The sequence below is a fragment of the Meriones unguiculatus genome, chromosome 11 (assembly GCF_030254825.1).
Source record: "Meriones unguiculatus strain TT.TT164.6M chromosome 11, Bangor_MerUng_6.1, whole genome shotgun sequence".
In the NCBI taxonomy this organism is placed as follows: Eukaryota; Metazoa; Chordata; class Mammalia; order Rodentia; family Muridae; genus Meriones; species Meriones unguiculatus.
The window spans coordinates 64806477-64833688 of NC_083359.1; the positions used below are offsets into that span (position 1 = coordinate 64806477).

A 27212-nucleotide genomic window follows, 5' to 3' on the forward strand; every position below is an offset into this window, starting at 1 on the left:
CTCAATATGGTGTCCAAACAAGGATGGAAAATGTGTCTCCAGTAGCATTGTAACAGGCACAAATATTTCCCAAGAAATTCTAAATGTTGTCCCTCCTATACCCTCCTATCCTGCTCAAAAGCAGCATACAGTAAAAAACCATGGGTGAGGATAAATGCTGTAATTTAAAAAAAAAGACAATATGCTTGTCTGGTGAACTTTCTTCAGTCCACCTATAACACAGTTCACAGAAGCCCTGTCTTTTCACTGGCATTTTAAAATTAGTTTTTATAGAACAAAATTCTCACTTGATTTCTAATGTAACAGGGCACTATAAATGAATCACCAAAGGTAATGTATATTTGCTATTTTTTTCTCTTACTGTGCATTGTTGTGAAATTAATACGTGGATCCTTACTTCTATCTTTTTACTATTCTTTTTGTTTTTTTTACTACTTGTTTTCCTAACTTTATTTGAATGTCCCAGAACTGCTTTTATTTTAAAAAATCATATAATTTAAAAATAAACTATTCAAATTTGTATGCCGTATGAACATATTGATTAGATTCCTATCTTCTTAAATCTATAACTACAAATACTTCATAGCCACTGAGTCTTATTTTACCTGAATGTAATTTAGTACCACAACATGTTAATCTGTGTTTTCAGAACTTGTAATTATTAATTAGTGAGATATCTGAAAAATCTTTAATTGTTACTAAGATCAATACAAATTCATTACTACAATGTAAACTACTTGCTTTATCAATGTACTTTAACATATATTTTGGCCACTCTTTAAGAAAGTGACAGAGTACCTTAAAACTTACAGAGAAAAGTATTATGCTTCAGTTACAAAACTATACCTTAAATGATTTTTCATATAATCTGGAAAAATTAATCCCTGGATGTTTAAAAACAGTGTGCTATTTTTTTATCTGACTAGTATGAAAGCATTTTATAGCAGATACTCAATAGGCACCTGACATCAAACCCATCTGAATATGCCCTGCAACAATCCCCTAAAATCTAAAGCATATCAGCATGATTTTAGACAAATTCAATTTGTTTTCGCTTTTTTAAGATTTACTTATGATATATAAAATGTTCTGCATTTATACCTACACACCAAAAGAAGGCATTATAAATCTCATTATAGATGGCTGTGAGCCACTATTTGGTTGCTGGAAATTGAACTCAGGACCTGTGGAACAGCAGCCAGTGCTCTTAACCTCTGTGCCATCTCTCTAGCCCTCAAATAGTTTTTATTACATTTATTTTTGTGTATGCACACACACGTGCAAAATAATTCAGCACAACACAAGCCATAGCCTATGTGTGGTAAAAATCAGAGGACAAGCTGCAGGAGCTGGTTCTTTCTTTCTACCATGTGAGTATGGATATCAAACTCAGGTCACTGGTTGAGCTTGGAAGCATGGCATTTACCCAGTGAGCAATCTGGCTGGCTTTCAAGCTGGCACTGGACTTTCAATTATCAGACTTCTACTTCTAGCCAAGATGAACTGCCAGTGATTGGATTAGCTCACATACCAGAAAATGAATAGCTAAAATACTTGACATAATGGTTTACCAGATATTTATTGTTAAACAATGATTCTCTGACAAATGAGAAACAAACAAGGGAACTCCTTAACTTCCCTGGCTTACTGCCTTAAAAACTTCCAAAACGAGTCATACAGGGAACCCAGATAGACCACAGTGTTTATATGGTTCAGAATATTTAATAAAGAGCTGCATAAATGTACTGCAGGAGAATGCTAACACATGAAGTAGAATGCTTAACAAAGAAACTATCTAAACCTGGAAACAACTACCACCCACTAAGTTTAAGTTGGTAATACAAGGTTTCCCACCAACCAAAAGGAAAAAAAAAAAAGATACGTTAGAAAGACTACTTAAAACACTATTGCTTCTAAAATCAGAATAATTAATTAATCTTTCTTCAATGTAAAGTTCCCAGGGGAAAAAAAAATCATGCCTATGGTAAAAATTCTACAAGGATGGCTGTCTGTGTATTTAGAAATTCATGGAGGTTAGAATGTCACAAGTCTGGGAGGGCAGGAGAGAGGGGACTAGGATCAGATTGTAAAGAGGCTAAACAAATGAGGGAAATAAAGAATCTAAGTCCATAATCAAATTATGGGGCAGGCCAGGCAGTGGTGGTGCACACCTTTAATCCCAGCACTCAGAAGGCAGAGGCAGGTGGATCTCTCTGCGTTCAAGGTCAGGCTGGTCTATAAAGTGAGTTTCAGGACAGTCAGGGCTGTTACACAGAGAAACCCTGTCCAAAATATGCAAGAAGAGGTGACCCTAAAGGGCCAAGAGAAAAAAAAAATAAGAAAAGAGGAAAGAGCTATGTGGGTTAATCCGTCCTGTGTGTGCACATACCTGCCACAAGGTAGATCAGACTGTTCTTCTCTCACCAGATGTTACAGTCACATAAGCCCAGAAGCAACAGAGTTACATAACCATCAACTACAACCATCTGAACACTGGAACCATAAGACAAAAACAATCTTTTCTTTTTCTCAGATATTCCTCACTACAGTCTAACAGAAAACTAGTAGAAAGAGCAGGGTCACTGATACAGTGGATTCATAAGGGTTGTGGAAAGAATCCGTTAAGTTTGGAGAGAGTCCTGGAATGCTATTGAGGCAGAGCTTAATTCTTATGGGAACTCAGAAAGCCAGAATGCTCTAACACTGAGACTTAAGTATGAGGTTTAGTATGACAGCAAGGACTCAATTAGAACTTGCACAGAAACCATTCATATCATACTGTTACAAAGAATTCGGCATATTTTGTCCTTGACTCCAGATTCTGAGTGGGGCTAAATTTAAAAGTAGTAAAATAAATAGTAAGGCAGAGGAAATGTCAAGGCAACTAAGCATGGATACTGATAGCTAGTTTTAGCTAGATTTATTATAATAAATGTAAGCAAAAAAACAAGGAAGCTCTGGAAAGTCAAGTGTGCCAGAAAGTAAGTTCCGACACAGTAAAGTATGGCTGTTGAAGCAATTAGGACCATGACGTTTTAAGCCCAGTACATTGCATCAGAACAGGAAGGATGCATTTAGGTCATCTCAGGAAGTAGGCAGACTGCGCTCCACTACAAGCTTAAGGGTGTGAAGATTTTACTTAACTCAGGTAAAAGACTACAACTTTGAGATCACCATGTCCCTCCAACTTGGAGCCTCAGATCAAACTCCCCAGCTTCAGTCATTCAGGAATTCAAAGAACACAAAGCCATAATTCTAAGGACCCCAGCCACTATTAGCTAATCATATCATGCCCGTTTTGCAGGCATTCAGAATGCAAAAGTTACAAACTCATGAACATTTCCACTAGATTTCAAAGGAAGACCTAAGAGGCCAGACAATGTATGGCAGAGCCTGAGAATGCATGAAGCTCTCTGCTAGTGAACCTAGAGACACAATACAAACCTTAGAAAGTTACAAGTGTCAGAAGAGCATGGATCATATGCCACAGCAAGTTAGAGGCACAGAACACAGCTGGTTTAAGGGAGAAGTCATGTGGATTTTAACAAGCCAGATCACAGGAATGGGGCTACCCAACCCCACTGGAACACACATATCATATCATATCACATCATATGTCACTGATGGTGGACAGGACGATGAATTTATAGAATTTAACATTTGCCCTCTCAGTTCCAGGCTTGCTTTGGTCCCATTCCTTTCTATGTTCTATCTCTCCATTTTTCAGTAAGAATGTTAACTCTTGCATTGTGCAGTGGTGGTGCACACCTTTAATCCCAGCACTCAGAAGGCAGAGGCAGGTGGATCTCTCTGCGTTCAAGGTCAGGCTGGTCTATAAAGTGAGTTTCAGGACAGTCAGGGCTGTTACACTTTAAAGAGAAAGGGTTTCTCTTTAGTAAACTTGTTATTAAAATTTATAGGGACTCAGAGATAAGAGATTTCCACTTCAGAAGAGTCTTTAAGCTTGACCTTCTGAATAATGCAGAAACTATTGAAACTTCGGAGATTATCAAGGATGAACTAAATATACGTTTAGCATTACGAGATAAATATGTCTTTGGGAGCCACAGACATAACATAGTGTTTGAACAGGTGATGTGTTAAAGGCCTAGTCCCCAACTGACGGTGCTATTTTGGGAGTTTCTGAAAACTTTAGGAGGCTGTACTTAGCAAAGAAGTGGTTCCTTGGGAGCTACCAGCACACCGGTCCTTCTAGTTTCCATACACACAACCCACCCCTTGTCCCCTTCCCCAACTCATCTCCTATGTGCCATTACAATGCTTTCTACTACACACTCCATTATATACCATGATGTTCTGCCTTACTAAGCATGGTCCAGAAGTAGAGCCATGTTAACCCTAACTGAAAAGTGAGCCAAAATAAACATTCTCTATGACTGTTTTCATATTTGACATACTGATGGAAAGTCATACATAATCTAGAGTAGATTCTTATAAGCAAATATCATGCCATTTTACTCAAGGAACTTCAGCACCTCTGGTTATTATCTGTGAAGAGAACCTAGAGCTAATCCCAATAGATTAAAAGGGACAACTACATTCTTCTAAACTTAGGAGGGTATACAATGAATAAAGATGCACATTAAATTGTGAGTCACATCTAAACACCCCATTTTCCACTTACCTTTACATAAAATCTATACTTTTCTACTTAAGAAACCCTTACCTAATCTGCTCAGTCTGCACAATCCCTTCTTTATGGCCTTCCAAACGAGCCGCCAATCGCTCTTTATCAAGACGCACACACTCTTCATCCTAAAAATAAGTAACATTTTAAATTTTGTTTAACTTTTACATGGCAAAATCACTATACCTAACTTCTTACCAAAATTACCACAGTACAGTTCCATGCTATACTGTACAGACAACAAGTGTATTTTGGATCACTTAAGTCTGGAACTGATTTCTGATGTTCCTTGACTTACAATAGGGCTACATTATAATAAGCCACATGTGCTGGCTACTTTTATGTCAGTCTGATACAGGCTTTAATCATCTGAGAGAAGGGAACCCCAACTGAGAAAATGCCTCCAATAAGACTAGGCTGTAAGCAAGCCTGTAAGGCATTTTCTAAATTAGTGATTGACGGGAAAGGGCCCAGCCCATTGTGCGTGATGCCATTCCTGGACTAGTGGTCCTGGGTTCTACAAAAAAGCAGGGTAAACAAGCCATGAGAAGCAAGCCAGTAAGCAGAATCCCTCTAGGAGGCTGCATCAGCTCCTGCCTCTAAGTTACTATTCTGTTTGAGTTCCTGTCCTGACTTTCTTCAGGGGACTATGGATGTGAAAGCATTAACCACATAAACCCTTTTCTCCCGATTGCTTTTAGTTATGTGGTGTTTTGTCATAGCAATAGTAACTCAAATTAAAAATCACAGTAAATTTAAAACATAAGCAAAAAAAATGTGTTTTACACATCCACTTACTAAACAACATAGTTTCGTGTTGTTTACTTGAACATATACACTAGCCTCCATAAAATACAAAGCCGGTTTTATTAAAAAGTGTTGGATATCTCATATTTTATTGAATATTGTGCTGAAAGTGAAATAAATTCTTCTAAACATGTATGTATTGGTTTTGCATCATCAACAAACTTAGCATTGAAAACCATCCATAAGAGTTTACAGTGTGGTGTCCAGACATCTATTTACTAGGTGCTATCCCAACCATTACTACTTTCACTAATGAATATATATATGCATATTCATTAGTATATATAATTTTATATTTATAATTCATCCCTTTAAAAAACGTTCTTTGGATTTATCATGTGTAAATTTATTTGTTATATTTATACATGTACCACATGCATACCTGGTGCCTATAGTAGAGCTAGAATTATGGGTGGTCAATAGAAGGTGCTGGGAACTGAGCCTAGACCTTTTGCTAGAACAAGTGTTCTTAACAGCTGAGGTACCTCTCTAGCCCCTACAGATCCATTCTTGATGAAAAATTAGCTAACTTTTAAAGGCAGTCTTCATCAAAGTTAAATTTTTCATTATGGATGGTAATTTTTTTTTTCAATCTGGTGCTACTGGTCTTCAAATCTATAAAAAATAAGTCAAGACACCAGAAGCAAAAAGTCAATAGCTTTCAAAGCAAGTTCACTGGAACATTAAAATCTTCTTAGAAGGGGGCTGGAAAGATAGCTCAGCAGTTAAGAGCAATGGCTGTTCTTCCAAAGGACTTGGGTTCAAATCCCAGAACCCACATAACAGCTCCCAACCATAATTCCAGTTCCAGGGACTTTGACACCCTCACAAAGACATACATGGAAGCAGAACACCAATGTAAATAAAATAAAATTATATAATAATATTCCTACAAAGTTCCCAACAGACTATTTCAAAAATCTTGAGAAGGGTGTATGGCTCATGCCTACAATCCCAGCAGCCATGTATCAAGAGTTTAAAGACAATTTTGCCTACAAATGTGAACTTAAGGTCAACCCAGGAAATATGATTTATAATTTATATCTGAAAGCCGAGTGAAATTGAATTTTAAAGAAAGACATAGGGTTGAAAAAAACAATTTAGTGACACTTATTTAGGTCTATGTCTATATTCAACAAACAAAAAAAAGGAGTAATTTCAGGGTCAATGAATAAGAGTGTATGAATCTATACATCAGCATACTTAAGACATCAAAAGAGAAAAAAATACTAGGCTTTAACTCATGCCCTATTAGTTTCCACCATGTTAAAACAGACACATTAAGCTGAAATAAATAAATGCAAATATATTTTAGCAAATGTATTTAATTTTTACCATTTGTAAGATATAATCCATGATAATTAAGGTCCTCAAGAAACTAGTAATTTTAAAAATAAAACCTAAATTTTAATCAAATCAGAAATCCTGACCTCAAGTTTTCTTTTTGTTTCCAAGGTGTCTTAAATATCCAAACTGCTGAACTAAATAGTAATACAAATGCTTATACTGTAACTTTACAGATGACAGAAAAAAGATAGTTTTACTTCCTCCTGATGTTTCAAGTTACTGGTAGATTTGGTATTTAACCTTTCTTGGGTGTTAATTTTCTTTCTTTTTTTTTTTTCAAATGATTACATTGTGATGTTTCCTATTTCCAAGTAAACTATATGCACTCACTGTTAACAGTGACCAGAGTCTTCTTTTCAAATAGAAATGGGGAAACTTTGTTTTACTGTCATATACCCAGTAGGCAGTATGGCTCAGGAGCCACACTGTCTTGGTTCTAATTCTAGGTCTACAATCCTCAGCAAGTCACCTTTGTGTGGATCCTGTTTAGTCATAGATGTTGAATCTCAGGCTATCAAATTCAATGGTGATACTGAGGAGTACATGACTCAATATGCCTAAAGCTCTTAAAATACTACCTTGTATAGACCAGCAACAATAAATTAGTTATCATTTCTTAGAAAGTACCGGGTTCCTGGTTCCTGTCTCAAAACATACGTAACTAAAATTACATTGTTTTAATCAATTGTTACTGACTCCACTGTATGTATTTGCCAAAAAACACTATCCCTATAGCTACCCTCCTCATCCTTACTTGTAGAAGGGTTGCTGTTTACATAGCAAAAAAGTATGTACATGAGTCTAAAATTAAAAGTATAAAAATATATTCTAAAATAAAAATATATCTGGTTTCTAGTATTGTTAACAACTGTGAAGACAAGTGCTATTTCTTTATTATAAACCAATAGATTTATAAAACTGCCAGATTTCAACTTCCTAGTAAATTCTTCTCTACGACCAGAGGTTTCCTATATAGACAAGCAATATGATGCTTGTTACTAAGTCATTAATATGTATTTCTATATGTAATTAAAATTTCAAAAGATATCTTACTCATAATACTAACTGGTCAACTAAGAAAAAATTTTAACTGTCCAAGAGAAAACATTATTAATAATACTATCTTCTGAAATATACATACTCCATGGCATGGTTCAATCTAGTTAATTAACATTGTTATTACTTTACATACTGCCATTTTTTGTGCCACTTCTTCTTTAACAATTTTCAGAATACAATACATAGTTAATTAATTAATTAGTTACCACCATTATACAAGAGATACTTTAATGGCAGTTAGTTACACTCTTACCTGTCCTCTATTTCAGGTAAATGTTACAGTTAGAACCTAAAAATAACTTCAAGAGACTCAGGTATTAAGAAGATGGTTGCTGTGAATCCACTGCTCTGTGAACCTACCGGAATGGGGCCTGACTCAGGAGCACTGTGCTCTGAAATGTTCTCAATTTCTATCCACTACACCCTTATTCCTGAGCTGAACTATAAGGCAAAGCAAACCTTTCTTCAGCTGTTTTCCTCAGGTACTTTGTCACAGTCACAAAGAGTCGCCAACACACTATCCTAACCCATTTAGGCTCACTAAAACACCAGAAATCTAGAACCCGTGTCAGTATTTAAATGAACTTTAAGTACTTCACATTCGCAGCTTTGAAAAGTAAAGAATATCCCATACTACCTTATCTTTCTAGTCAGCAAAACAGAACCTGAAGACCAGTTCTGGCCCCCACCATCTTGTAGTTTTATCAGAACACAGCCACATCTAACCATTTATGTGTGATTTATGAATGCTTCCTCATAACAATAACAGAACAGCAAGGGGGCACACAATCAACACTGCAGGACCCTGAAAACTTTATAATACTTAGCACATGACCTTTAATATGATCAGATAAGTTTCTCACCCTACATGTAGTGCACAGTTTTCATCAATAAGGAAAAAAAAAAAGTAAATAAATAAATAAAATGGCATATTCATCACAGAGCTCAGATGTGAGAGCTAATACAGTAACAAAAGCAACCCACCTATGATGTACTTTTCAGGGGGGAAAACCTGTTAGAATTACTATAAAGCTTTTTGTTTTTGTTTCTGTTTTTCAGGATTTCTCTGTGTAGCCCCAGCTGTCCTGGAACTCACTCTGCAGACCAGGCTGACCTCAAACTCAAACATCTGCCTGGTTCTGCCTCCCCAAGTGCTGGGATTAAAGGTGTGTGCTGCCACCACTGGCCTACAATTTCATGTTCAAAAACAATACAAATTACTTTTAAAATAGAGTTCCATTACCTCAATTCGTGGTTTCTTTGCTTCTGCTAAAACTTCATCTGCAGCTCTTTTGACTATAAGAAAAATAAAAGTAAGTGTACAGTTGAGGAAAGAAGTTTTCATTTAATGTTCAAGATAAAGATGTGACACAGTGTACCTTGAGTGGACCGCTGAAGGCCAATTTCCAGTGGAGCACTCCTATCTATGCTCGCTGATGTTGCTGAAAATGGAAAAGAAAAATCCTATGAGCAGATCAGTATTTGAGCATGTATTTTACATGTTATTCCAATCTCATCTACCCACAGAAGGATTTCCCCAGATAAAATGGTTTCAAAAGCTCTATAGAAGTATTTTATTAACAAGATGACTCAGAAGTAGAAAGTCTGTGAAAAAACAAACTATTTTATAAAAATCTAGCTTACAAACTACTGAGACGCTATTTACAGAAGTTAATTGGTCATTCCCTTATAACACATTTTAAAAACATGCTTCCCCCAAATACTTCAATATGCACACATCATATTAACATGCAAATTTCAGTTATTCACAATTGGTAGGAAACTTCCAACCATCCTTCAAATTTTTTTTTTTTTTGAATGGCTCAAAATAAACTAGTTTAAAAAAAAAAAAAGTACCTGGCCGGTTCAACCAAGTTTCCATTCGCCTATGTAACAAGTTAATATCTTGTATATCCTTCTACAAATATAAGAATATACTTTATTTTACCTTTTTATATATAAAGGCAGCATAATACACAGAATATTCTGAAACTTGTTTCCCACTCACAAGAGTATTCACTCAGACACCCCTTCCATACCAGTATGTAGGGTAGTTCCTTAACTTTTAACTTTTTTTCCTTTTCACATCTGTATTCCATACAATATCCAATTGTATGGAATCATTATAACACATTTGACTGGTTCCCTATGAGTACACAGTCCAATTCTGAGTCTTTTGTTATTACAAACAATAGCATGAAGAAACTTCACATGCATATCACTTTTTACATTTTCAAGTATAGCTCTGGGATAGGGTTTCCATGTTATTTGTAATGCGCAGTCAGCAACCTCAGGAAAGATATAAAGTGACACAACCAGCAACGCCAAATGCTCCCTCAGCCTCACCGGAGTTCATTGACAAACAGCAAAATTTTAGATCTTATTTTGTATCCTTTAAATTTGTAATTTATTATAAAATAAATCATACCTACAAACTGATTTATCACCTTTTCTGTTAACTGTATGTTGACTACAGCTATTCAAGTTGTTGATCTTTCACGCAGCTATTTCCAAGATCACACATATCATGTGTTAACTAATTCAACTGACACTTTTTCTCCTATTCAGGAGTCGGAACATTTCCCCAGATTATCAGGGCTTTTGTTTTTTATGGTATAAAACTTGTTTTTTTTTATCAAAATATTAACTGATAGTCCCACCCTCAAACACTTATGTGACAGGTCTTTACTTCAATACTAAGTTGTTATGTGTATTTCTAGAGTCAAATGCGTTACCATCCTACTCTACGGCCAGCCAGCCTCATCTTTGTATTTCTAATCTAACATAACAGTTGTTTTATTAATATACATACTCACTCTCAATATTTAAATGATTAGGTCTTAAAGTACTACACTCCAGAATGATTAGTCTCTTCTCATTGTTTTTCCTCAACTTGTTAAGGCACTCAATTTTACCACATAAAATTTAAAATTATTCAAGTGGTTCTACGGCTCCAGTAGTCTATATTTTTATTGAGATCATGCTTTTACCTCACCTTAATAGTTAATATCTGTTATTAATTATAACATGCCTACAAACATGATCTTAACAGGGATTCAACCTTTTCATTGAACTAGTAACATGTATTTACAAATTAACAAAGAGCCAGGCAGTGGTGGTGTATGCCTTTAATCCCAGCATTGGGAAGGCAGAGACAGGTGGAAAACAGCCTGGTCTACACAGTAGTTCAGGACAACCAGGGCTATACAGAGAAACCCTGTCCAGAAAAAAAACAAGCAAAATTAACATAACAACTACTTCTGAGAACTCGATTTGTCCAATAGAAAATGCAAGAACTGATGTGGACAAACAACTGAGGCTCTCCCAAAGTGAACCTACTGACCAAGAGCATCTAAGACACTTAGTAAACCTGAAGAATCCTACACTCCCTTCAACACACTTTTTAATGGGAGAATTGCAGTGAGCCTAAGGGGGAAAAATATTTTAATAGGTATACTAGGATTCTCATGCTTCAAATAATTAAATTTGCCTTGATTAAAAACACACAAAATTAAATAACTTTTTTTTAATCTTTCCATCTCAATTGCCTTTGCAGGAATGGAATTCCTACTCATTCTTTGTTTACCTTGTATAAAATAATAAGATTTTGCATTTTGCACAGTACCCAAATGTAACTTAAGAATAAGCATGGAAGGATAATGGTAAAGTTAGCACCTGCCACACAAACCTAGCAATCTGAGTTTGATTCCTAGAAACTACATAAAGGTGGAGAACTGACTCCACCAAGTTACTCTCTGACCTCAATATTCAAGCTGTGGCACATGTAACCCCATACACACATACAATTGTGGGGGTGGAGGGAAACCTATCAAGAGTTAGGCACTTGCTGAATTAAAATAGCACCCAAAAAAAAAAAAAAAACAGTCCTGGAGATCTTCCTATTATGCAAAACACTCCCTACACACACCAACACTATCAATTTTAAAATGGGGTACAGAGCTAAACAGAGAATTCTCTGTAGAGGAATATAGGATAGCAGAGAAACACTTAAAGAAATACTCAACATCATTAGTCATCAAGGAAATGCAAATCAAAACGACCGTGATATTTCACCTTATAACAATCAGAACAGCTAAGATCAAAAACTCAAGTGACAACACATGCTGTAGAGGATGTGGAGAAAGGGGAACCTCCTCTATGGCTGGTGGTATGTAAACTTGTACAACCACTTTGGAAATCAATGTGGTGCTTTCTCAGACAATTAAGAATAGCGCTTCCTCAAGATCCAGCTACACTACTTTGAGGCATATACCCAAAAGATGCCCAAGTACACAACAAGGACATTTGCTCAACCATGTTTATAGCAGCTTTATTCGTAAAAGCCAGAACCTGAAAACAACCCAGATGTCCCTCAGATGAGAAATGGATACAGAAATTGTGTTACATTTACACAATAAAATACTACTCAGCAATTACAAACAAGGAAATCATGAAATTTGCAGGCAAAAGATGGGATCTAGAAAGCATTACCCTGAGTGAGACACAAACAGTATATACTCACTTATAAGTAGGTAATAGACATATAATATAGGATAAACATACTAAAATCTGTACACCTAAAGAAGCTAAGATTATCAATCCTTACTAAGAAAGACAAACAGGGTGGACATTGGAAGAAGAAGAAAACAGAAAACAGGACAGGAGCCTACCACAGAGGACCTCTGAAAGACTCTACACAGCAGTTTATCAAAGCAGACGCTGAGGATCATACCCAAACTTTGGGCAGTGTGCAGGGATTCTTATGAAAGAAGGGGGAAATAGAAAGACCTGGAGGGGACAGGAGCTACACAAGGAGAGCAACAGAACCAAAATATCTGGGCTCAGGGGTCTTTTCTGAGACTGATATTCCAACCAAGGACCATTCAGGGAGATTAACCTAGATAACCTAGAACCCCTGCTCAGATGTAGCCCGTGGCAGCTCAGTGTCCAAGTGGGTTCCCTAGTAAGGGGAACAGGGACTATCTCTGACATGAACTCAGTGGCTGGCTCTTTGATCACCTCCCTTTTATAGGGGAGCAGCCTTGCCAGGCCACAGAGGTAGACAATGCAGCCAGTTCTGATGAGACTGGATAGGCTAGGGTCAGATGGAAGGGGAGGAGGACCTCCTCATCTGTGGACTTGGAGAGGGGCATGGGAGGAGGTAAGGGAGATAGGGTGGGGCCGGGAGGGGATGAGTGAGGAGGCTAGAGCTGGGATGCAAAGTGAATAAACTGTAATTAATATAAAAAAAAATAAAATTAAAAAAAAATGAAGAATGGGTAACATAGCTGCTATTAATGGCTTATTGGTAAAAATATTCCATCCTAGGGAAGATGAGGTCTATTAAATTTTTGTAGTACCAATTTATGTTTATTCTGTAAGAAAATTACTCCTTCACTCAATTAGGTACTTATTATACACTGCTGTCCTAAACTTTACTGAGTAATAAAATAAGCTACTGAAAACAACTGTTCCTTTAATGTTCATTCTCTAGTAGACAACAGACAATATCCAATGAGGCAAGAAATACTATTTCAGGTAAATATATGGTATTTGTTTGGAAAATAAATAGGATTTGATTAAATATAGACAAGTATGAAGGTGAATGTCATTTTGTATTTTAGATTGGTCAAATGTCTTCACTGAAAGAACAATACCAGAATATTTGAGCATACATGGAAGATGAGAGCCCAGTGACAATATAGACAACTGAAGACAAAGAACTGAAAACCCAAAGGTTCTAAGATTAACAAAGCCAACTGAAAAATCAATAACTGACTGCTGTGATAAAACAATGATGGAAGCTGAAGTCATGGAGATTTAGGCAGAAACAAGATCATAGCTTCCACACAGTAAGAAATATGAGCTTTATTCTAAGTGTGATAGAACCCACAAATGCCCTTGAGCAGGTAAATAACACAATTAAATTTAAATAATTTTTCAAAAACAAATCTTGTTAGATACAGAAAAAGTACTGTAGCGAATGAAGAGTAGGAACACGTGAGGAGATTTTAGAATAGGTAAAGAAAGCAAGAGGAACAGGGTTGGAGAGGAGAAAAAAAACTGTCATGGTTCTTAAGGCAGAGAAAGTACGTTTCTCTGTAATGTAGATATGTCGTAGATGTCAGAAAATCATACCTCACTAGGGTTTAAGGCCTAAGTCACTGCATGTACATAAAGTACAATCACTCCTAAAATGAGAACAGACTCAGTTTTGTTTTGTGTGGGTGGAGATGGGAAGAAGTAAATTGGGCACTCTATTTTGGACATGTTAAATTTCAGATGCCTGGAAAACATTTAAAAGGAGATGACAACAGTAAAGTTATAAATATGAAAAAGAGTCAGTGGGAGAAAAATGCAGCTGACACCTGAACATGGGAGTTTGGTATACTGATGGGCTCACTAAGTTGAAAACTGGTGCATAAATATGACTTCTCAAAAAACTGCTCAAAAAAATTAATACACTGCTATTTATGTACCAGAAGGTACATAACAATATCTAGTCAATAACCCATATTTTAGTATATTGAACAGTGATATGTGATGAAAAAATATCTAAGAACTGCTAGAAATAAATTCTTACATTAATACGCAATATTCTAAAGAGGTGATCTCATTATAAGATTACATTACAGCTTTTAAAAAAAACTACATTACATGGCATTTTAAGCAGATAACTGTGCAGACTCAGCTGACTACAAGTATAAATGGAGATGACTATGAAGCTATTAACATACTCTTTGATTTTATAGTTATGACTTAATACTGCACCTTATGTTTGTGTACATTTCTCTCAACAGTGAATGGTATTATATAGTATAGAAATAGTCGTATTAACTGTGTCTAGTACTTTTAAATAATAAAAATGAATATTTTAAATAAATAAAAATAATTACATCTTTATGACATACTTTTTGTTGTAGTTTTTAAGTTAGTATACAACACAATACACCTTTTTCATATTTCTTTGAGATGGGTAATGTTTTTCAAAACTATCACAAATCTAAAAGCCAAAACAAAAATCCATACCACATATAACTAGACCTGTATTTATCTAATCAATGTTGTTCAAAGGCCAACTGCATTTAGAATTCAGTAATATGAACAGGACAAGATATTTACAGCATAAAACTTAAGTCATCTAGAGATTTTAAGGTTACAAGAGAAAAAGAAAAATCAAGCCAAAGAAAACGTCCAGGCTAGTTCTATGTCAGCTTGGCACAAGTTATTTGGGAAGAGGAAGCGGAGAAATCTTCAGTAAGATTATCTGCAGGCAAGCCCGCGGTGCATTTTCTTGATTGGTGACTGATGTGGGAGGACCCAGGTTACTGTGGAAGGTTACAACCTTGGGCCATAAGAAAGCAGGTTGAGCAAACACTGAGGGACAAGCCAGAAAGCAGCACTCCTCCATAGCCTTTGTATCAGCACCTGCCTTGAGTTCTAGCTTGAGCTTCCATGGATGATGGACTACAAGCTTCCCAAACTGATTCTGGTCACAGTGCTTCATCACAGCATAGAAATCCTAAGACAACTAATATATTGAAAGATGAACAAACAGAAAACCCAAGGTCTAGAGTCCCAAATGCGGAGTGAAGAACTTCAAAGAAGACAGTATCCAACAGTATAAAATGTTTATAGGTGAAACAGATAAAAGGAACAAAGGATGTGTCAATTCACACGTCTCTCTGACTTTAATGGGATCATGATGATGAAAGCAAGGCATGAGGAACTTCAAGAAACAGGTAAAGAATAAGCAATGTTACTGTGTCAACTCTAAAAGAAAACTAATAAATAAAAATATGGAATCAAAAATAATTTTTGTTAAAAAATAATTTTTAAAGAATAGATCTTTTCTATATCTATTCTAAAAGTGAATGATTCAAAAGAAGGAAGGAAACAGTAAGGCAAGACCGAAATACTTTACAGGCAAAGTCTGTGACAGTGTGAAAGGGATCCTCACACAAAGGTGCAGTGACAGCCCAAGACACCTTGCGCAGCTACCAGGAGAAGCACACAGACGCAGCTTCAGATAAGGTGTTTAGTGGAAATACAAATTTCCCAGTACATCTGTTTTTATAGAAGGTTAAAAAAAAAAAACTGTTTTAAGAGTAGGAGCAATTTTAAAACTACTCACATGCTTCCCCATTGAGATATCCAAGTAGATCTTTCCGGTCAGGTCTTCTAACCACAGGAATATTTTCAGTCTGAAACCAAAATTTTAAATTAGATAATGAATGTAAGCAACTACAAAATTGATAAATACCATATCTACATACCTTGGTAACATTTATTTGAAGTCACAATTGCTTAAAAAAAAAAGCTAAGAAGAATCAAAAAAAAAAAAAGAATCTAAAAGCATTGAAATTTTTTCAAATGTTAATTTTCAGTAACATTTACTTTTGAAATTTCAGAAAGATACACTCAAGACACTTGTTTGAAAATAAGTAATATCTTTAATCTTTTTTCAAAGTATCAATCCCAGGCTCCTTCAACCCTTGGCTTTACTGTTATTTTTAACTGTACTCAGGATGCTATGCACATATAAGGTCCCTCTCTTTCCAGTCCCCATCGTGTCTCACTTTATACATGTCTATGTTTTTTCCTCTTACAAACCAAACCTCTTCAAACTATTCAACTGAAATTCTTCCAAATGAACTACATAAACCACTCAATATAAAATATGATAATAAGAACATGAGAAAAATATCTATAAAAAATATTAATTCTAGTAGTTTACCTTCTACATTACATTTCTTTTTATTCTTGAGTGTATATAAATTCAGAGAGTGGAGGGGAAAAAAAGACCTGATTTTTTTGTCTAAAAACAAATTATCAATTTAGAAAAATGAGTAATTTTTCTTTAATCCACCTACATTCATCTATTATAAATCCATACTTAAAGCTGGGGCTGGAGAGATGGCTCCGCATTTAGAACGCTTGGTGCCCTTTTCCAGAGGACCAGAGTTCGATCCCCAACACTCATGTCAAGAGGCTCACACAACCACTTTCAACTCTAGTTCGGGGGAGGAGGTAAAATTCCTCTGGCCTTCTCTTGTACCTGCACTTGTGTACTTAGACACACACACACACACACACACACACACCTAAATAAAAATGGCAAATGTTTTTAAAAAATGATTAAAAGAAATAAAAGCAAGCATCAAGTCATCTTTGGGCTAATGAATTTTGCCATTACGACAATGTTCCTTATCATTTTTCTAATGTAAACAACAGAGTGCAAGAAAAACTGGTTGACAATGGATTACATAGATTAAAGCCTTTGGCAACTAGTATAAACAATAAAGTAATGAGAATCTTTAGCATCACTATCCAATTAGCTCACAATGGCCACTATATCACTACTCCCATTATTTGCACATACTTTTTTTTTTTTACTTAGCTGAACAAACCACTTTTTTTTCCCCAAAAAAGTCAAGCTAAATTCTAGTTTTTCCTTATGAGTGTATGGATACAAGTTTAAAAACCTACAAGTATTTCTGTCCTTGCCATTTTTTTAACCAGCCTACACGGAATGAATATTATATATACCTAAATTAATGTTCTTTTGGTTTTCACTTTGTTTGTTGTTTTTCAAGGCAGGGCTTCTCTGTGTAGCCCTGGCTGTCCTAGAACTCTGTAGACCAGGCTGGCCTTAAACTCAGAGATCCACCTGCCTCTGCCTCCTGAGGACTAAATTAAAGTTGTGTACCCCTGTCACCCAGCTTGAATTGATGTTTTTTAAATTACTATCTCAAAGTCTGATAAGGTATTTCAGAATCACTTGAGTATGGTTTATGTCCACATTAGAGCCACCTGAGAAGTTGCAGGTCTACTGACACTAAAAGGCACCAGGGATCAGGAGCACCTATTCCAGGAAGAGTCACCACACCCAACAAAGAGCAAGTAACATGGCAATTTAAAAAGCAACCTCTAATCCACTGAACAACAGAATTTTAGATCTCTGCCCCATTTCATTTAAAAAAAAAATTATAAGGAAAACAAGTGTTACATCCTATATGACTGTTAGTCCTTGGGTCCACAGTACCAACTAGTTATGCTAGTTATGAACTATATAACCACTCACAAGATTTAATCTTAGCTGGATGTGGTGGCTAAGTTTAAGTGCCTTTAATTCCAGCACTCAGTGCCACAGAAGCAGGCAGATCACTTTGAGTTCAAGGCCAGCCTGGTCTACAAAGGAGTCCAGGACAGCAAGGCTACACAGAGAAACCTTGTCTCAAAAAAACAAAAAAGGAAAAAAAAAAAAATCTTTAAATCACTAAGTACTTAAACTATTTAACAAACAATTTTAATTATTGCTTGATTCAGTTTTTATAGACCTAATAAAAATAACGGTCAATTATTATTTTCCCTACTACTTATCAATTGTCATTGATAAAAATGTATTTAACACTGAATATATGTTTCTTGCTCAGAAAAGCAGTTCTACTCACACCCACTAAAGGATGAGCTATTTTCTCAAATGGTCCCAATAAGTTACTATTCAAAAACCTCAACTATCACTAGTTTGAAGAAAAGGTTCTAAGAGTAAATTTCACACAACATAATGCAATCCAGCAGTACTATTAGACTGCCAAAAAGTAGTTTTAGTAATGGAAGGCACAATGATAATTTTATGCAGAGTTTGTTTTAAGAATTTTAAGAAATGAAAGTACTACTTTCAAATTAATGCAGTGCAATAAAGTGTGTCCTCATTAGTTGAAACAACATTTAGAGTGGATATTTAATTATATGAGTATCTCCAAAATAATTCTATGTCTGACTCTACCAAGGGATCTGACAAGGACCTCATTTTTAACAAAAAATGAAGGGCCGGGGATGTCTCTCAGAAGAGTACTTGCTTAGCAGGCATGAAGCCCTGGGTTCAATGCCCAAGACTACCTAAACAGGGCATCATATCTGATTCCAGCCCTTGGGGGAAGGAGGCAAGAGAATCCAAGGTCTTCCTCAACTACACAGGCTACATGAGTATATGCATACATTGTAGGCTAACCTGGGCTACATGAGATTCCTGTATTTTCCCAATACCCAAAAATTTATCTGGGGAACCACCTTATTTGGACATTTAGGGCAATTCACAACATCAAACTCAAATAACTGAATCCTAATTACTTATCAACTTTTAAAAGTCCTTTGCCAGTGGAAGAATCTCAACAATCTCTTTGAAGTGAGACATTTTTAATCATTTTAAATGATTTCCTCTCAACAATGAATTTTCAAACACTGAGAAAGCAGATAAAACTGAAAATAAATAAAATTGTCAATGAAGTACAAAAAGAACTGTGTTGTTTAAAATTCTAAAAATGTATTTGTTCACAATGGGTTTTCCATTGAGAATTTTAAACTTTAGTACTGAATTTACATCATTTTTATACCTTCTTCCCCTATATGTTTATACTAAGAAAAGTATTCTTGAAATTAAACTGTACTTCCGAATAAATCACAGAGCCACTTAATTTTCACTCTCCACGACAATTTCAGACATGTGAAACCCGTAAGGAAAGTTTTCTACAACTGTTTAATCAATGAAGCTTAAATGACCGCTACTCACAGCTGCACGTCGGACATAAACAGGGTGCGAAAGGTGCACATTGTTAAGCAGGAATAAGATAGAATCCAATGTGTAGTACTCTCTGGGTTGGCCTTCCTTTCCAGTCCTAAAATGAATAAGGCATGATTTTTATTAAGATTTCTACATCAATTATTTGACTTAGTTACATGCATTCACTCATTTTTTTAAAAAAAAAAAATTAAGATTTATTTTTTTAGCATACAATGTTCTGTCTGCATGCCAAAAGAGGGCGCCAGCTCTTATGCTAGATGGTTGTGAACCACCATGTGGTTGCTGGAAATTGAACTCAGGACCTCTGGAAAAGCAGCCAGTACTCTTGACCTCTGAGCCATCTCTCCAGCCCCATGCATTCACTGATTTACATCTTGTTGGTTAACTAACAATGTATTTAACACAGCAAAAATATACATGTAATATAAACTTTCATAGTGAGTTGCTGAGGCAAAAATAAGACAAAGTAAAAAAAAAAAAAAAAAAGCAAGAAACAGAGAGAGCACATGTTCATACTCTAAAATACTTTGTTTCATTTTTTTTTTTAAGACAGGTAAGGTCTCCTAGCCTAGCTGGCCCCAAATCTGCTCAACGGCTGAGGATGACCGTACTGTCTACCATACCTTGTACGTGGTGCTGGCAATCAAAAGCAGGAGCTCATACAAGTTAGGCAAGCACTCTACCATCTGAGCCACATCTTCAGCCCCACCATACACATATTTTAAAAAAGACCTAAGTTGGGTTCTGGGCTCTGTCAACAGAGAAAAAACCCAAACAGCTGCACAATGGAAAGGATCATCCAGAGAAAAGAAACTGTTGAGGCAAATCTATCATTAGGGCTGCACTTAACAGATACGCACATTATCACTGTTTCTAAACAAGATACTGCCATATACAACAACCTCAACAATACTCCAAAAAGTTAGAAGGATAAGCTTCAAGAGTATGATCCTAATAACAACATCTCTCACAGTAGACCAGTCACACAAAACCCAAACCTAATTCTATCTATGATCAAACAATGCAGTCGTCAGGATACAAAGCCCTCCAAAGCCCTCTAATGACAACACACAAGAGCTTTCCAATTCCTTCCTTCCTCCTCCATCTACTCAGGGCAAGTTAAATGAATCTATTTGAATACAGCTCACTGTAATTTGTCCTAAACTACTGTCCTAGCCTTTAATATCACTTTTCCTCTAAACCAGTGGTTCTCAGCCTTCGTGATGCTGACACCCTTTATTTAATACAGTTCCTCATGTGTGGTGAACTCCAACCATAAAATTATTTTCATTGCAACATTATAACTAATATTGCTGCTATTATGAATCATAATGTAAATATCTATGTTTTCCAATGGTCTTAGGCGACCCTGTGAAAGGGTCTTTTGACAACGCCCAAATGAGATGTTTGATTGAGAACCACTGCTCTAAACTGGTATGTCAAATTACCTATTACTTGTTAATTACCATAAAAATAGCAGAAAGCAATGAACTCACTAAAAGTATTGATTAATCTTTTATATATGTACACATTTAAATATGCATACAGGTAGAAATGTAACTTCTGAAAGTTTTAAATGTTTGTTCTGTATTTTTCAAGACAGTTCCTCTGCATAGCTCTGACTGTCCTGAAATGCAGTCTGTAGTCCAGGCTGGCCTGGCTCCTCCAGCTCAGAGATTAAACTGTCTCTGCCTCCTTAGTGCTGGGATTAAATGCATATACCACCATGCCCAGCTAGGCAAAAGTTTCAAGTTTTTTTCTAAGCTTTGCTTTTTCACTCCTTCATGCGCTCTTGTCAAAAACACATCCTTTCCCGGTCTCCTATCTTAACTATAAAGCTCCCTCACCCTGGAAGGCTAGTCTACCAGTTCCCTCAGAAATCTTAGCCATTCTTTCAAGCTTATTCATTTGTTCACTCACTTATCTTCAAGAAGGCTTTGTAGAATGCAGAGGGGCGTTAAACACACTTCCATGAAACCTCCTCTAAATAGCCCCCACCTAAAAGTAAACAACACTTCCTAGCAGCTAGAAAAACTTTTCCCTCTTTCATCTTTTCTAGCCAAAACAGGTCACCCTCATGTAAATCGGGAACCAGGTTTTGGGCTTTTTTTTTTTTTAATTAAACTTCTTTATCCCTGAGTTTTTAAAGTATTTTTTCATTAAAATTCAATAAAACATAATCATAATTCAATGAATTTATTTGAAAGTAAAACACCGGAAACTCAGAATGTCAATCAACATTTCAAAAAGGGAATCAATAAGTCACAAGAAATCTTAAAATTTTCTAGTTTTTAATTGATCATCATTCATAATGTCATTCAATCAAGCAAAATGGGTACCAAAATTCTGACTCATGATTCTATCAAAGAGGAGCATCAATGACAGTAACATCATTAAAGAGGCCCCACAGACTTATTAAACTTGATCCTCTGTGACTTTCTGAATGACTTAAAAATCCATGGCATTCATGGGTCAACACTCCCAAACGTTTCTTTCTTGTAAAACACTTGCCAAAAAGCTCATAGGATCAGTTTCTCAGACCCGTATTTAAACTCACTGCCTTTCACCACTAACTTTCCCCCCAACAAAGTCCTGCTTTCATCCCGAACACTGATTCTACAGACTTCCAAACTCTCCCAATCTCTTTCTTTCCTTAACTTTAAGTAGTCGTTGTCCACTCTCCTCTTTCCTCTTTTCCGGAGGAATAACACCATCCTCTCCAATGAGGAAAAAAAGAAAATTACCCGGGCGCTCCAAGAGCCAGGGGGAGACAGTTGCAACACATGGCAGCCTCTGGGAGACTTAAAAAAAAAGAAGAAGAAGAAGAAAACTAAGAACAAAAAGCGAGTCGGCGGCCGCCAGATGCTGAGCTTTCCGCTTCTACATCTACCGTCAGGTAGACGAGCACCAGCCCACTGGGCGCGGACAACCTATACCAACTGGTGAAGTCCAAACCCCCCTTCGGCTTCTCCAACGCAGAAAGGACTCGACTGCTCTAGAACCCGCTCCACCTCTTCCCTCCTCACCCTAAAAGTTCAACTCCCGCTCCAGGGAATAACTTTTTCCCCAGAGCACCCGTCTTCCCCTCCAATTCCCGAGAGCCTCGGAGGCGGGGGTGAGGTGGGGGGTAGGGAAGAGGTCGCCCGGGGGCGCCCGCTGGCCCGGCCGCCGCTAGGCCAGAGCCGTGCCGCACTCACCCCCAAACTACATAGTTGGTCTTCACGTTCTTGGGCCAGGAGAACTCGCCAAAGATCACTTCATCCCCCTTGACCACAATCTCCTTCTTCTGGATGTTGTACTGTCGCAGGACGCTGAGCACATCCGCCATCTTCGGGCCCCTCGCCGCCGCCGCCGCCGCCGCCGCGGGCCCCGGGCACCGCCGCCGCCGCCGCGCCCGTCGCCTCCTTTCGCCGTCGCCTCGCCCTCTCCCCCCGCCGCCGCCGCCGCCGCCGCGAACCAACAGCCGCCGCACTAACAGCCGCCCGCGTCTACGCCAGCAGCACGGGCAGTAGCTACCCAGGCCGCCAAGGACCCCGCGCTATATAAGGCAAGGCCCCGCCGCGGGCTGCCCGCGGAGAACGCCTGACTGACTGACCCACGCTCCGCCGGCGCCGCGGGCCGCCGCCAGGGGGCGCTGCGGCCGCCCGCGCCGACGCGCCTCCCAGACGCCCGCGGGGCACGCCGCCGACACCGCGGACCCGGAGCGCCCTCCGCGCCGCTCGCCACCCGCTGCCCGGTGCCCGGCGCCGAGCTTCAGCGGAACTGCGCCGGCCGCGGGCTCCATGGCTCGCACCGAGCCCGCACCGCACAAGTGACAGGTGCGCGCGCACCTGATGGGCGCTTCCGTACATTCCCTGCTGGAGCGCGCGCTGGGTCTTGGACTCTCCCTGCGCGAGGCTTCTGCCTCTCTTAAGGCAATTGGCGGAACCCTAGAGCTCGCTACCGCTCTGTCTGCATCTGACCCACACTCAGAAAGGTCTTTGGGTCCCTGTACTCGGGACAAGCTACTCCAGAAAGCTGGGACTTTGCGGTGTGCTCGTCTTGAAGTTTGGGTTTGGTTTTAGTTAGAGATGGATCAACAGAGGAAAAGAAGAATTGGGTGGAGAACGATTCAAGCACCATTTGTTAGCCGCTGGTCTCTTGACATCGCTTGATTGATGGGCAGAATACAAGAATTAATTAATACAAGAATAAATTAATACAAGAATGAGCTAAAAGCATCCTAACGCGTCGACTAAATACAATAAATTGTTGACTTTTCATCCTCCTTGCCTTGGAAATAACTTTTTCCATTTCAGCAACTATTCTCAGGTAATCACAAAAAGCCAGAAATGGTTCCAGGTTATGAATGGAAGAAATACTCCTTCAGAAACCTCAAACTGTGAATTAGAACACTTTCAGACAGCCAGATTTTGTTTTGTTTTGTTTTTGTTTGGTTTGGTTTGATATGGTGTTTCAAGACAGGGTTTCTCTGTGTAGCCCTGGCTGTCCTAGACTCACTTTTTAGACCAGGCTGGCCTCGAACTCAGAGATATGCTACCTCTCCCTCCTGTGTGCTGGGATTAAAGGCATACACACCTGGCTCCAGAAAACCTGATTTTTAAGTGGCACTCAAAAGGCTTGCTGGTGTCCTGATGGTTATAAAAACCTAAAACTCAATCCCGCATACCGAACATAAACTGTGTATCTTAAACAAACATATACCTCAAACCGAATATTTTTTTCACTCCCTTTACTCTATGAGAAGGCACAACTTTGTGGTTGATATAACCAAATTTCTTGACCTGTTTTGAAAACTAAATGAACTTTTGTGGCAAAGAGTACCTTGGCTATGGAAGTATGAGGTAAAAACTGTCTGTTCCACAAATGTTGGCTTCCCTTTAATGTATCCCTGCAACCTCACTGCAAACGCAGGCTATAAAGAACTGCCTGTGCTTGTCTGCCTGGTTCACATCTCCATATTTATTCCTATATCACAACATTCAGTATTTCCTGGAAAGTAAATCTCATCAAAGAAACATGAGTGATCAAAACACAGTAACAGACCAGACAACACAGAGAAACCCTGTCTTGAAACATCCTGTCTCAGCCAGAAGTGGGGGTGCACGCCTGAAATCCCAGCACTTGGGGAGACAGAGACAGGTGGATTGCTGTGAGTCCAGAACAGCCACGGCTACACAGAGAGAAACCCTTTCTAAAAGAGAGAGAGAGAGAGAGAGAGAGAGAGAGAGAGAGAGGAAGGAAGGAAGGAAGGAAGGAAGGAAGGAAGGAAGGAAGGAAGGAAGAACCCCTTTTCCAAAAACAAACAAAAGAGATTTCCTTCCTCCCAGTGACATTCTCATCTGTCCTTGCCTGCTGCTGCCTTCTTCAGAGCTCTCAACACATAAATTATTTTCATTCCTCCTCTGATAATTCCAACATGCCTGCCATGTGTTTCTGATACTTTGTTCTGTCTCTTCAAATCATGCTTCTATTTTGTTTGATAAACCTTTTATTTTTTTTTCTTGATAGCTGAACATAATGTACCAGTTAAAGGGAATTACTGTAGGCCTTGAAATGTGGCACTAAGGGAATGAAGACATATTCTGAAGCAGCTACATAGCATTTGGTCTTCAAACTGGACTTGTGGAGTTGAACTGAGGACTTTGCTATTCTCCTCAGTCTCAGAGACATAGGACCATCAAGTGATCTAAGCTTGTCTCCCCCATAGAAGGTACAGATGACTGGAATTTGATATTCTATCTCATAGTTCAGGTAGGATCTGACAAAATTCCAACAGACCAGAGTTAACTGATTAGGTTTTCTGTTCTTTGCTTCTTTTTTAGACGAAACCTTCTTAATAGAGTTCTCTGTTGTATTTCAAATTTATCTTTTCTTTGCCCTTTGCTAGGTAAATAAGGGGATTTTCCCCCTCATATTTACTGGTAAAACACAGGACCAAAACCTAGAGGTATAATAGCAGAATTAGGAAGTTTCCCTATGACTAGGTCACCCTCAGAATTGCCCACTCTGAGCCTCCAGCAACTCATCAGTGTGGTTTAAATAAGAATGGCCCCAAAAGGTTCATATATTTAATGTATATAAACCCATATATATATGTATATATATATATATTTCAAGTATATTTCATACATTTGTTCCTCAGGTTATGGAGCTGTTTAGAAAGGATTAAGAGTTGTGGCCTTGTTGTAGGAGGTGTGTCCCTGGGGCCAGGATTTGAGGTTTCAAAAGCTCATGCCATTTCCAGCTAACTCTCCTTGCCTGGTAGTTGTGTCTCAAAATGGGAGCGCTCAGCTACTACACCAGTGCTTTGACTGCCTGTCTGCAGTCATGCTCCCTGGCATGATGGGCATGGATTCTAACCTTCCAGGACTGTGAGCCCCAAATTAAATGCTTTCTTTTAGAAGTTGACTTGGTGTTTTGTTACAGCAGTAGAAAAGCAACTGAGACAGTTTGCTATGATGACATTTTTCAGCCCTAGTTCTGGTCCTTGTTTCTATTTGTACTCGGAGACCGTGTCTTTCCAGATTTGGAGACAGTGGCTACCTCCAAATCCTTACCTCTTTTACAGATCTGAGAAAAGCTGTTAATTGTTAATATGTTTATCTTCATATTTGACATTAAAACCAGTTGTCTTCTGAGCTCCTTGCATGCATAACCAACGTATCTGGGTTTTATCTAAATATTATTCAGACATCAGTACTTTTTTAATGATTATATAATCACTTCCTTAAAATGCATTTAAGGATCTAAGATTTACAATTTTAGTTCTTTTTAGTGCATTAAAATTTGAAAAAATTAAAACTTTGCCAAGCATTAGTGGAACATACCTTTAGTCGCAGCACTCAGGAGGCAGAGGCAGGCAGAGCCCTGATTTCAAGGGCAGACTGGTCTACAGAGCAAGTTCCAGGATGGCCAGGACTACATACACAGAGAAACCCTATTTTAAAAAAGCAAAAACCCACCAGGCTTGGTGGCACATGACTGTAAGCCCACCACTCTGGGGAGCAGAGGCAGGCAGATCTTTTCAAGTTCAAGGCCAAGGTGGTCTACAAAGGAAGTCTAGGACACCAAGGCTCACAAAGAAACCCTGTCTCAAAAAAAAGAAAGCAAAACCCAACAAACTTTAAAAATATTATCAATTATTGCCATTTCATTCACCAACTATAGTTACATATTTTTATTTAAATATATTAATTATGGACACATGTATCCATATCCATATGTGGACATATTTTTCTTTTTAATTTTTTCAAGGCAAGGTTTCTCTTTGTATCCCTGGCTATGTTGGAATCACTCAGTAGACCAGACTGGCCTCAAACTCAGAGATCTGCTTGCCTCTGCCTCCTGACTGCTGGGATTAAAGGCATGTACTACTATGCCCAGCCAGAATTTAAAAATAATATAGAAATAAACAACAATGACTCAAAAAATCAACTTAGGGGATTTTGGAACTTTGAAATAAATTTAACTTTGACCCTGTTTAAAAACAACCTTGTGTTGACATTATTTTTACATGATATAAAATTTGAAGAGTGGATCATGCCAGAAGTTTGTTTCTTTGTTTGTTTGTTTACCTTGAACTTAAGGTTTTGTTTTCTTATCTTATACTATGGTAACAAAAGCTATTCAATAAATACACTTTTCAAGAGTTACAAAATAAACACAAAAAGTGCATGCTGCCCTTCTCAAATGCTTTGTTTCTCTAGTGGAGGGCCTATCCTAGCTTTTCTATGTGTCTGTGTGTTTGTCTCTTCTTCATTGCTG

At 37.9% G+C, this 27212-nt stretch overlaps 1 protein-coding gene across 3 annotated transcripts in view; it reads right to left on the reverse strand.

Moving 5' to 3' along the window:
• Cdc73 (cell division cycle 73) overlaps positions 1-22899 on the reverse strand; it is a 133725-nt gene extending 110826 nt beyond the window's left edge. For all 3 annotated transcript variants that reach the window (XM_060364413.1, XM_060364411.1, XM_060364412.1), the window contains exons 1-6: positions 22643-22899; positions 19434-19539; positions 15996-16065; positions 9241-9303; positions 9105-9157; positions 4688-4776 (exon numbers count right to left, since the gene is read on the reverse strand). In XM_060364413.1, the coding sequence (XP_060220396.1) occupies positions 4688-4776; positions 9105-9157; positions 9241-9303; positions 15996-16065; positions 19434-19539; positions 22643-22773 (512 nt within the window). In that variant the 5' untranslated portion in view covers positions 22774-22899. The remainder of the gene's footprint in view (positions 1-4687; positions 4777-9104; positions 9158-9240; positions 9304-15995; positions 16066-19433; positions 19540-22642) is intronic.
• Between the last annotated feature and the right edge of the window lie 4313 nt (positions 22900-27212).